We start from the raw sequence: 13449 nt of genomic DNA, 5'->3' as shown, positions 1-13449 counted from the left end.
TAAAAGCATTACCCTTCACTTAGCACAGTTTACACACAAGAGCAGTTAAGCATCTCTCATGCATCTACTATTGAACACTTTTTCTGAAAAGAATTTAAGAGAGCACCATTTAGAGTTTCCTTTGTAAGAAAAGCATTTTCAAAACTACACCTATCACTCCTCCCCACCACACTCCCAAACCACCTTCCAACTTCTCTGTGCTGTACTTTCACTCCTGCAAGTTCTCTGCAAGACCATTTCCTCCTATTGTTACTCAGCTTTCATTGACAAAAGCTGGTTTCACTGATGCATTTTAGCTGTAGCTTCAGAATGGTAAGACAATGATTTTATTACAAGGAGGTGTGTATAAGTAAGCCATGATGTGTCAGCTAAAGATTGGACTAGTGTAATGGGGAAGATAAAAACAGTCAAATGATGGTAGGCCCTCATCTTACAAATAAGAAATCCTAAAAAAGTCTAATTTTATTAATGTGGATATTGATTTCAATGCATGGTGAAATACAGATGCCCTCTATTACTATTTACTACTGTATGGGTAATTCCTAAATTAAACTATAATGACAACCTTGTAATAATGCAATATGTGACAACAGGCTTGTACACACTGATAAGTCAAACAGTTCATAATCCTTTTCTTTTTTGCATGCCTTTTATATGCCAGGTCCGGTATTATCAGTCAACAGGGGGACAGGTAGTTTCATAAGCAAGCTAAATCAAATAGGCTTACATACATTAAAGAAAGGGCAAAGGTCAGGGGATTCAGGGCAACTGTAAGGTGTCCCAATTTATCTATGTCATCAGATTGATTTCACAAGAGAATTAGTGATCAATACATGGAGTTAGAGGATAAAAGCCTTTCCCCCTCCGGGTCACCAGTTCAAATCCAGTCTCATTCTACAGACTCAATGCTGCTAACCATCAGAAATCAGTGACTTATGTGAATGAGTTTGGTTGAATCTAATCATATCCCATCCCCTATTCAAAGAAGCAATACCCCAGTCAGCATCCTGCAATCAGATAGAGAAGACACATAAAAAACTCAAAGAGCATGAAGAATTCTTGCAAAAGTACTCGTCCCTCTGCATCAGGTTTAAGTCATGTTGGCAGGACAGCATTTGTTTGTACTGCCCTTGTTCTACGGTGGAAAAGAGGACTTCAATGCTTTGGAGAACCAATCTAACAGTTTTCAGGAACCTGACTGGCCAAAAATTTGCCACTAAAACTTCTATGAGCAAAAACTAGGTTTCTGACTAAAGTATTTTGGGGGGGGTGGAAAGTCCGCTTCCCTCAAGAAATTTCTGTTTGGCACAAGAAAGGCCAAACCCAAAGTATTGCAGGTTTTGGATTCTGCAACAAAAACTTGAAATTTTCCAATGAAATATAGCCATTTACCACCCAGTACTATTCATGAGAAGCTAACAATCAAGTCTTCACGATGAGCTTTCATATTTCAACGCTGGTCTGTTTAATTCCACCCAAAGGACTGAAGTTCCATCTTTTCTGAAATAAGGTCAGGCCAGAGCACTCCTCTAAACTGGGGTTATTTTTTTCAAGAATAATGAGCAACAGCAAAAGCACAGCACTTGCCACTCAAACTTTTCATCTGCAATCTGTATGACAAACAACAAGCAAACTAATCTTGTCCACTTAATTATTCTGGTTTCCCCGAGTGTCTACACAAACATATTTCTTATTACTCGCAATAAAAATAGGGAGGAGCTATGCAGCTGTTGGCACTGTTTGGGAAAAAGATGGGAACAAAACTTGCATTGTTTATTCCCAGTCCCACCTCAGGGAATGATAACTGAAAGAAAAGCAGATCAAGCTTTTAGGGCTTAGCTGAATTTAATGGGGAGCCAGTGAAATCTGAGGCCCCAATCACAGTGGTGATACCTGTTCCATATCAGGTCTCCAAACACAAAGCAATGACCTCTTTAATGGTCAAATACTGAGAATTCCCTACAGGGTTTTGACGTCAGGGATCTAACTGTGATCAATATAGATAAACTGGTGCAATAATCAGGAGCCTTTCTGGGAACAAACTAAGGTGCCAATTTTTTTTTAAATCTTTATTTTTGATGGATGGGGAAAAAAACTCATCTGTTTCCCCACAGAAGGGGCCTTTCCAATGGAATAATAGTTGGAATAATAAAAATTCATTAATTCTCTAATAGAAATGGCATGTGAATCACAAGAACACTTCTATTTTGAAGGGTAAGGCAACTATTTAACATAATCAATAAACCAATCCCACACATGCCTGACAGGCATATCAACAGCCTGTCATGGAGACAAGACCAGGCATCAAAAGACCAGTCAGGAAGCTACCAAGACACTTCCTGGACAGGTTTTTCTTCTGCAGCTTTATTATGACCAAGAGGCAAAGCTACAAACTGTTCTGAAGCCAGTACAGGAGTCATCAGGAAACTACTAATCTATTTCATGAGCATGTTTTCCCTCCAAATAAATTCCTTTTGGATAATCTAAATTAAATACTGAACAATATCCCCCCTAATATAAATGCAATCAACCCAGCAAAGAAACACGAAAAGAGCCAAAAGAAAGTGAGATGTCTGTGTTTACAAACATTGCACTTAATTCTGCCAAGTGCTGAGTACCTCCTTGAAGGTGCCAGATGCCATTACCTGAGTCACTATTTCTAAAGAATTTGGGGCACCATTTTCTACTTTGTTTAAAAATACAGTGACAGTAGCCAAGATTTTACAAAGGAAAATAGTCGTAAGCCTCCAGACTCCAAAACAAACCTGCTATTTTCTTTTTCAAAAGCAGTCACATGAAAAGAGCTTTTCATGTCTATAACAATTTATCAGCTTTAATCTAGCCCACAACAACATCACTCTTATTGCATTAGTGATACATAAAACTGTTTGGCTGGTGAGATATTGTACGCCTAGGTCCTAACTTCACTTACATGGGTTTTTCCCTGCCATAGCTATATAGAATCCAATAAAGTTAATCCTCATTTAGACCAGTGTATGTGAGAACAGAATCAAATAACCTCTGTAAGTCTGCCCAGACATTGGTAACATACCATCACACCACCACCAAATTAACAGGCTGCATCATAATCTCTATCAAGCTAAAATCAAGAATGACGCTTTGCTTCTAGTTTTGGTGGCCTAGACTCTGCATAATAGCTGCTTTCCAGGGGGAGCTTATTCCAGGTGTTGCAGAGGCTATTCTACTGCTTTACTAAAATGTTTCACAAAAGCAAAGCATTCAATTTATGGGTGCTCAAGTGTGATAAAATTATCAAAAATAAACTGATAAATAGCTTCAGGAAACTAAAATAGTATTGACTAAATAATCTGAAGACACAAGTAGCATAAAAAGCATTAGTTATGTTTCTTATTGCCCTTTTCTTTTCTTGTTTAGCATGCAATTAACAAATCTACTGCTTCCTCTGTGCTAACAGCCTAAGGACCTTAAGCTGCTAATAGTGCTAGCAGTGAATGAATTGAGTGGTACAACTTTCCTGTCTGTATCTTTAAAATGACAACACTTGGTTGATTTACAAGCCTCTTAATTCCTTTACAATCACTGGTCAATTGTAGTGTGACCAATCCAAGTCAGCAGGATCACGTGGTGAAAGTAGTCACTGTACATGAAGGTACCCTATGCATCTTCACACCATCCTGCTATCCCAAATATCTTTAAGATCTATTCAAATTGGTATGAGTTTGCATCACATCCCTCAGTATTTGTTGAGGTGAAATGACTCGGATGTCTTCTCAATCAACAGCAAAGCAAACCCAGTGAAAAATACATTCCTTTTTTGACACCATCATTACAGTTTGGTATTGCACATACAGAACAAAGCACCACTCTTGAGGCTACCAAAGGAAATGCTGCATATCAAACCTAAAAGTGCATGAGAGAAAACATAATTCTCATAATTTTATGTATCACTCCATGTAATTACATAAGGTCCAATTTTATCATGTTCATATTTGGCTGATGCATCCATGTGATTCAGATATATAACAATTTTTCAACAGTACTCTTGATGACAAAAAGTGGCCTGTTTCAATAGAAAACCTCTCATTGATATCAACAAGCTTTGGTTCATGTCCGATGCTATTAAAAGAGCTGGGACCAGTACCACCAACAGGATACCAGAATCTAGTTACAATTCAGAGGTAAACATCAAGAGAGATGAAAAAATAAATCTTCTGTGGTTCAGCAATATCTTTGTTCTGAAATTATTTATAAGTTAAGATCAAATGAAAGCCCATGCCATTGTCTGCTTAAATGTTAAACCAAAACTCTGAGCTAGAATTATTATTCTTATTGATATGTACTTTAATAGCATCCAAAAGCTTCAGTTAAGATGTGAGTCCCATTGTTCCAGAAACTGTTCAAATATACTGGTAGGCATGGTACCCGCACTAAGGACAACACAATCTAAATAAGGGATATGAACCTCAGTGGTCCAAACAACTGACAGCTATCTTGTTATGATTAATGTGGGGATGTTCGTCTACAAGAAACAGATGTGGGACATGCCACGCTCACTTTGCAAGAGAACTCGATGACTCTAGTCCAAGACAGCATCCATTTAGTGCTAGCAAAGACACTTACCTAACAGGGCATTACGCCCATTGTCATCTGGCAAGAATCTTTTATCTACAGCACACACCAAAAGTTGATCAGGCAGATTTGGAGATTTAGCACCAACAAGTAAAAACCCTGAAGGTACTTCAATATGATCATTGGAAATGGACACCAGCCGCAAGTCTTTACCAGCCTGGCAGAAACCTAAGGAAAAAAGTAAGGCAACACATTTCTAAGGTCAAAAGAGATATTATTTAATTGTTCACACTTGCTTTAATTCAACAAATATAACATTTCATTATTATAAAAAGAAAAACATCTGTCTGAGAGTTCAACTGTAACTTCAATGTCAAGTTTCAAATTATGGTCAATATTTTTCTGTGCTAATAGGCCAGCTGTAAAATAAAGCTAGTAATGGAATAAATAGATTAATAACCAGAAAATGATGTTTCATGCAACAGGGTTAGAACGCATTCCACAGCCCTTTTTTTTTGGAAGTGTATATAACTAAGTTAACTTTAACAAGTGCATACTAAGTTAAATATTTAAGAAGAGACACTACAGATGGTGTCACTTCAGTGTCACTGTTTTTACACTGTCCCTCTCTTCTCACAGCAATAAAGAAAGAGAAATTTTTTAATAGGAAAATTTGGTAATAAAAAAAAATCAGCAACAGACATACTACTTCCAGCTATCTTGAACTCAAAGGGTTTTTTTGACAGACTCAGCAGGGACACACAAAAGTGTATGAGCAACCAAGATTTCCAGCTTTGACAAAAAAAGGCTTAACAAATGGTGGCTTTCTCACAATTTCTACATACAGTGGAGCCCCGAATTTTGAACAACATCAAAGGTAACTGTTATGATGTTTGGGCTAAGTCTTGCTCTTTTTTACTGAGATATAACTCCCCCTGATACCAAGAGAAGCCATGCCTAAAAAGAACTGTCAGATTTGTCCCATATTTCTAGTCTTATATATTTCTCACCATCGGTAGTGCAACAGCCTTCAGGAGGAGGCTTCATCTGATAAGCAATAGGAGGGCTACTTGACTCTGAACCTTCTTCTTCTTCCTCCTCCTCCTCTTCCTCATTATCTGCTCTGCTGCCTGCTACAAGGTACCAGAAACAAACTACACTTAGAGAACACACAGTAATCAATCACTGAACCAAAGAATGAGCACAGTAACCCAGTTTTAGCAAGCTGTAAGGAAAAGCTGAATGCCCTTGTCTCTGCAGTGAACTGCATTGTTGGTAACTTTCTTGATAGTTATCATGTTTTTCTTAAAGCTCATGTTCCTGGAATCTGGTGATTGTATAAGAGTCTCAGCTTTTGTTTAAAGGAACGTTTAGCTTTTGTAAAACTTTTGAAGCTGGAAATGCAGTGAAAGTGGATGTAAAACAGAAGCTTGTAAAACAAAAGATAAGTAAAAAGAAGCTCAGAATTATATTTTTCAAGCATCTCATGATTTGTAAGCCACTATTAAGACTTTTTTAAATGCTTAACATGGCATTAAGCAATGTTTTAAAAACGCTGTCCCTTTAAATATTTGAAAAGCACCCGTATACTCCTAGGCCAGATCCAGACATGCAGACACATTACCATTTGTGGTGCCACAAATCTCTTTGTGGCACCACAAAATGCACACCTGGCATGTTAAAATGTGCCTCATGCTGCAAATTTGCAGCACAGGGGCAAAAGTTGCTACTAGGAACTCCCAGTAGCAAAAAAAAAACCCACAAAAGACAAGTGGCATGGCACACCACAGAAGCATGAGCTGGCAGACACAGAGGCTCAGTCCTCCCAGGAGAGGCTCAGGCAACCAGCCAGAGCATCTCCCCTCCTCTAGTTCCACCCTAGCTCCTCCAGCATGCTGGCCCTACAGCAGTTTCCATGAAGTGGGGCATTTTGCCCTGCACCAAAGTGGACGTGCAGGGGCGTAGTCAGTGGCAAAAAGTAGCAGCACAAATTTATGCTGATACTTTTTTTCCTGCTGCAAGCACATGCCCCTGCATATGGAGAACCCATGGGATTGAAACAGCAGATGAAAAATTTTTGAACCACCTCCTTCAGCAGTCTTCTGCATCATAAAGAACTGCATACAGCAGAATTTTCCATACCTATTGCCATTTAAAAAATATCCCAAAAAACATGAAAGTTGCATTAGTAAGTGCTGAAACCCAAAGAAAAGACAATGTTATGACTGGACTCACATCCTTAGCTCTGCCCCTTGTGTAGGTCACAGGGCAAAATCTTCAGCTGATGTCAATCAGAATAGCTCCATTAAGTCAACAGAACTGTAGTGCCGATTTACACCAAATCAGGGCCAGATCCATAGTCTTTACTTACCTTACCAGGTGTATTTCACAAGTAGTCTCACATAGCACCATTATTGCTGCAATCTTTGTAAAATTACTTCTACAGCTTCATGTAGGACATTTTTTAGTCTTTTCTGTTTGGACAAGTTTCCCTGTCACTGGGGTCTAGTGTATCTTTACTGATTTAGCAATGTTCCGTGATAGATTCTTCTGTTCCTAAAGCAAGGCTTCCAAAATAAATGAAGACAGTTCTGCAAACATGTAAAACCACATGCAATCATACTCAATGGGGCTGCTCATACAAGTAGTATTATTTACTCATGCAGGCACTTGCAGGATCAGTGTTTGATCAACAACCAGAAAACTTATTTTTAACTAAAATCATACAGACCTCAAGAGCAAGTTGCGGAGTACGTAATTGATTACAAAGATTACTGAGCTACAAAGCCAGGTCCAGACTGTGAAATCCTTTCCAAAGCTGACTAGCACCCCGTACCATAAACATTCCCAATACAGATGAAGAAACTATGAGTCAACTTGAGGAGAGCATCACCTTCTCACCCTTGAATAACCTGGATATGCCACTTAATTCTACTACTATAATGCTGTTATATTTAAATCTGTATCCTGCTCCACTGAGTTCAACCACAAGTCTCTAACTGATGTCAGAAGTACAGGGTTTGGATGCTAAGTGGCAATATAAAGTATAAGAAATATTTAGTCTAATTTTTAATTGAGTTATATTCATGGTTCTGTTCAGTTTATGCACAGTACACAGCTCCAGAAAATGCTACCCATCTCTATGTCTGGTTGCAGACAAATTTGGATGAAATATCTTGTTTAAGAAACAGTATGTTACTGTGAAATTATAGACTGTGATTCTGATTTGCATCTCCTTTGCACTTCGTGAGGCCATGTGCACCCATGCAGAGTGCTACCAGATCAGATCAGAGAACCAAGTCCAACACTGCACTGGAACCACAGTAGAGGAAATGTTCACTTTCTATTGTAGGCTTAACAGTTTCTGACTCCAGATCACTCTGTTCAGCACTTAACCTTAACATACTCTTCAGCAAAAAACCCAGATGCTCAGCTACTATAAATCCATGTAAGTTAATAGTTACACTAGTCTGCAGTTGCTGAAGATCCATCCCACGGTTCTTTATGAATTTCTTAGTTGTTTTTGCAAAAGAAAGAAATAAAAAACACATTCCACAAGGAGTAAGCACTTGACTGAACGCTACTGAAAAGTCCTAGCCCATCCACCTTCCAAGGCTAGCCTAATGAGAGTTTTCTGCACACCTTAGGCATGATGCAATCAGAAGACTCTCCTGCAGGCCTTGCATTCTGTGAAGGACCACAGTACCCAAAGCTAAAGTCTGAAATATCTCCAATAACAGGAGACAAGTACTCTGATGCCAGCCTCAAAGTGAGTTTATCATAGAAGAGTTCATATTATAAGAACTCCCCACCAATACCAAGAGGAAAAACAATACACAGGGCCAAATACAGTGGATGTAAACTGGCATAGCTCCAATGGTTACCTTGTACCTATACAGATTTATAACTGCTGAAAATTCAAGCCATGGTCTTTTATGGTGGAATGGAAAATTGTATCCATGTTTTGGCAGAGACAGACAAAATACAACCCAAGTCAAGGTAAAGCCCTACAACAGATCTAAAATACCAAGAGCCAGATACCTTTGCCATTTATTACAAATGGTATCAAAAAGTTACTGAACTGCTCTAGAAAGTTTCTACATGTCAATTAATTGGAGGAGCATTCAGTAAACTTGAAAGAGCAAGAAAATTAAGAAAACATTAAAAGCTACTCATAAATGGAAGACTAAAGTGGGCAAGCCACATCAGACTCCATGTTTGTCTGGTTTCTTATTTTGTTTGGGGGGTGAGGGGTTGCTTTTGGTTTCATTTGATTTGCTTGTTTAAAAAAGGCAAGAATCTAGCAAGAAGATCCTTCGAAACACATTGGCAGTTAGGGAATATTTTTGGACTGTTTCAGAGGTTAGATGAGTGGGCTAGTACTGGAGAACAGAGACAATGCATCAATAACATTGACAAAAGTGAAACAGAATGGAAAATAAACATAGTCCTAAGGGACCCAAGCAACTGTTAGTTTACCTGATACACAGACAAGGAAATAATTACTTGACTGAAAGAACATGATTGGTTAAGGACAAAAGAGGAGAGGGGGTAGTGTGGAGGAGGCAAAGATATCCAAGAAAGTAACATAGCAATAGATATGACAAGAGGAAAAAATGTCCAGAGCTCCAGGGTACAGAATAAATGCTTGAAAAGCAATCCTTTTACTGAATAATATACTATTTTAGGGAAGAAAAGGTTATTTCCTATTTGTTTGTGATTAGAGTGGTGTACAACAACTGTAAGGAGAAAATGCATCATATGGTGATATTTTAAAATACACTGTACGTAATCAGTTCCAACATGTATAAGCAAAATGCATTTTTAACTTTCTATTAATTTTAGATGTAAATGTAATAATAAAATGATGGTAAGTGAAAGACATAACAAAGGGAAAAGTGGTTTATTTTAGAAGGCAAATTGTGTCACGATCTATCACTAAAATATACAGATTGTAAACTTCAAAGATAATCTCAGAAAAGCAGAACAGTCTGGCAGGTAGTTTTAGTTATGTGCAGATATATTTTTAGTGGACTTCAGTACATTAGAGGAAGACATCTGAGCTGTCTGTTTAGAAATAATTCTGGATCTGTATTTTCAGCATTGTGTGTATGCACAATATAGTTGGCAGTATGCAAATGGACAGTAAGAACTTCTTGGTTTTATTTCTGACTCGCTGAATAGAACTCATGATTCTCTCCTTGCAGGGCAAATCAGTGCTCCAGGGAGGTCCCAGGGACAGTTATGGTCAGGGACTGGCAAAGCCAAGAGTTAGAGAGGATAGAGATGACAAGAGTGAAGTGTCACAGAGCCTCTGTATCCATGGCTGAAAGACTCAGGTTTACTGCCTCTGCCTCTCACAGCAAGGGGATGCAAGAGGAAATTATTTTAGACTGTGAGGTGTTGCTGGAGAAGGTTGGGAACATACAATGTCAAATTGCAAACCTCTCCTACCTTATGGAGCAATGTAAGGAAAACTCAGGGTTTTGTCAGGTTTTAATTAATTAAGGCCTGATTCTGTTACCATTGATTGAAAGGAAAGCAGGATCAGCCCCAGAAGGGTTTATAAAGCCCTTTGAGAACCTTAAATGAAAGGAGTTACAGAAGTATAAAACCATCCCTTTGTTCCTGAGCAATACATCTGCTCTCGCAGCATCTTTTCCAACTGATGTCATAATCCACTTTGTGACATCACAGTTGGTTGCCATGGAAATGATTATGAAATACTGAATAGAGGATAATTACTTCATGTGGGAAATAAGCAGCAGGAGCAGATGGACACTTAAACAAAGACTATATTTTCATGGAAATGTCCTAACTTAGCAATAAAGAATAGAGAAAAACAGTTAAACATGCATGAGAAAGAAGCAGATAGGTTTCATAATAGATTCTTTTTAAGAATGTGGTATTGCTAAGTATTTATCTGTTCAAAATGATATAACCAATTTTCAGCTGCTGCACTGTTTATTTTTAGAATGCTTATTTTATTACAGAGTATTTTTCTTTACACATTTTTCATTCCTTGTTTATCTACACCATCTTTGGCACACTAAGAAAAAGTACACAGACATAGGGGAAACAAATGAAACACTACTTATCCAATAAAAAGAGGTCAGTAATTAATTTAATGATCACGGAAATACTTGTACCAGCAGGACAATGTTCCCTGCACAATGTTATACCTACTGATAACTGCACATTTTAACACCTGACTAAGTAGACTTGCAGTTATATATTAGCAGACCATTTTATATAATGAGTATTTTTGTCAAATGTATGCATTTCATCTAAAGTATTCTACCTCCAGGGAGAAAAATGAATCAGTGAAAAAGAACAAAAAGGCAGCCAAGACAAAGGGAAAACAATATTGCAGAGAAATTCTGTGTTCTAAATACTAATTGAAAGTGCATAGGTGGGATTTACCAGAGAACATAGGTAGCAGCTTAAATCAACACTTCTGTAAAAAGAGATCAGGTCAAAATGTGTTTCTGTCCAGATTAATGCCAAAATCTTGCTATGATTTACAGGAGTGTTATACATATGTTTGCTTCATTGATTTAAAATAAATCAACTACTTTCAGTTGATCTCATGTATAAAACTTTTGCATTTTTACAACTGTTTAAAAAGGTATAATTCTCACTACTACAATATAAAATAAAGGATAATATAGTTTTATGCTCTGACCCTCCAAAAAACTCTTCGCATATTTAATATGGCAATTCATAGTGTTTTAAGTTAGGCATGTACATAAATCTTTGCAGGAGCCAAACTTTACTCTGTCAAAATAGAAGGAATTGCATAATTATTTTCTGAAAATCTTTCTTTTTTCTTCAAATCAAATTATATTGTGGGTTTTTTTCACAGAACACAGAGCAACCTAATTAAAATACTTTTGTACTTCTCCATGCTAACTTGAAATATTCATGTTGGCCTCTGGAAGAATCAAGAATGTGTTCATAATTTTCTTTAAGCAGAAATATAAATACTAATATTTCATACCTTCTAGCGAAGAAAGTTGTTGCTCAGCTTCCAAATACAGCTGAGAAAAGATCGGTCTGGGAACTAAATTGTTTGAGCGGAGAGAGGCCTCAATAGAATTATGGAGTACTTCTTCGAATCTTGTTGTCTTGAGCTGTCCAGCATAAGAGTTTCCCATCTTCTCAAAATAAAAAGAGAGAGAGGTAAGAAACAAGTTTCAATTTTGGCTCACAGAGCTAGCAGATCACTTTGTGCTGAAGGCAAACCACAAATTTCTCATGAAAGAGGAGTACTGCATTGTCCACAGAGAAAGGCAAAGAAAAGGAAAATTGACAGCAGCAGCCACTAAGCAGATCCTGCTGGTAAATTACAGGAAGTTATCTAAGTAACAGCTTTCTGTAATTCAGCAGAAAAGCAGCAAACTCTGACACCTTTTTGGAAGACATTGCTAGAAAATTGATTCTAGTAATTCCCTGTTTTATACAGCAAATTAGGAGATGCATTCTCAATAGTCAGCAATTTTATCTATCAAATAACCTTTGTTTTCCATATTTTGTAGACAATATACTATAAAGTGTTTTAGGGACCTGTGCATTGACCATTCAATGCTCCATAATAACATATGCCTAAAATTTAGATTTTGTGATAACATTGTGCTTAGACCAGCAGTTTAATTGTTCTCTTTCAACAAAGTAATATTGTTATAATTTATATCCAGGTAAAAGGAGTGGCTGAAGTTTTGCTAACAATTTCTTTCTCATAAGAAATTCTGAATAAATGTAGGCAGTGCATTTCCTACAGCTCTTTGATTTAACTGTATGCATTATTAGGAGAACCACAGGTTTTACTTATCTGTAGTTTAATGAACCAGTCTAATTTAGCCGTTTACTTTCCACATACTTAACTATTGCCTGCTTTCCACTGTGAATACAATGAGCTGGTCTAACTCACAGCCGTATCGGCTTTCTTCTTTCTACTACAAAGTAGCTTTTGCCCAGGGCCCCACATCCTTTCCCTCCTCAAGTAACTGTGAATAGAAAGCATGAATCCCTTCCTATTTGTGGCTGTAATTCCTAACCACTAAACAGCCTCCTCCCCGCCCCTTTCCGCATTGGATACTGCTTGGGAAATGAGCCTGTTGGGAAGCATCCTCCAGAAGCACTCAACTAAAAGAAAAATGACTTTGAATAAACAAAACCACCTTCTGTTCATTACATGGAAATGAGTTCTGTATGCTGAAAACCAGTCTCACTTGGATGTATTTTTGTGACTTTAAATAGCACATTTTGCCATGTATATAAATAACTGTATCTATTTAATTTTATCCGCCACATTAAGGTTTTGTACAGCATTAATGTAAGCACAGAGGGCAACAATAAGGAATGTATGTAACATAGCATACAGAAAACATACACGCTGTTGCCATCACACACACACACACACACACACACACACGGTATACTTGCTAACTTTATCAATCAAAAATAATGCTATATACAGGAGACATCTATTTCATAGTTTCATAGTTTCATAGTTTCTAGGGTCGGAAAGGACCTGAGCAGATCATCGAGTCCAACCCCCTGCCATGGCAGGAAAGAGTACTGGGGTCAAACGACCCCAGCAAGGTGTTCATCTAGCCTCTTCTTAAAGACCCCCAGGGTAGGAGCCTGCACCACTTTTCTTGGAAGTTGGTTCCAGATCCTAGCCGCCCTGACCATGAAGTAGCGCCTCCTGATATCTAGCCTAAATCTACCCTCTGCCAGCTTGTGACCGTTTTTCCCAGTCACTCCTGGTAGTGCTTGGGGGGAACAGGGACTCCCCCAATGCCTGCTGGTCCCCTCTGACTAGGTTGTAACAGGCCACTAGATCCCCCCTCAGCCTTCTCTTGTGGAGGCTGAACAGGTTCAGGTCCTGTAGCC

At 38.0% G+C, this 13449-nt stretch overlaps 1 protein-coding gene across 1 annotated transcript in view; it reads right to left on the bottom strand.

The window, feature by feature from the left end:
- The window catches only part of GREB1 (growth regulation by estrogen in breast cancer 1), a 219612-nt gene that overhangs the window by 88886 nt on the left and 117277 nt on the right, over positions 1–13449 (bottom strand). The window contains exons 2-4 of the mRNA XM_019520757.1: positions 11552–11708; positions 5562–5684; positions 4603–4779 (exon numbers count right to left, since the gene is read on the bottom strand). Of these exons, the coding sequence (XP_019376302.1) occupies positions 4603–4779; positions 5562–5684; positions 11552–11708 (457 nt within the window). The remainder of the gene's footprint in view (positions 1–4602; positions 4780–5561; positions 5685–11551; positions 11709–13449) is intronic.

The sequence above is a fragment of the Gavialis gangeticus genome, unplaced genomic scaffold, assembly GCF_001723915.1.
Source record: "Gavialis gangeticus isolate Ggan-Ray unplaced genomic scaffold, GavGan_comp1, whole genome shotgun sequence".
In the NCBI taxonomy this organism is placed as follows: Eukaryota; Metazoa; Chordata; order Crocodylia; family Gavialidae; genus Gavialis; species Gavialis gangeticus.
Note: the sequence above shows the minus strand (reverse complement) of the source record. Positions and strands in the feature narration are given on the sequence as shown.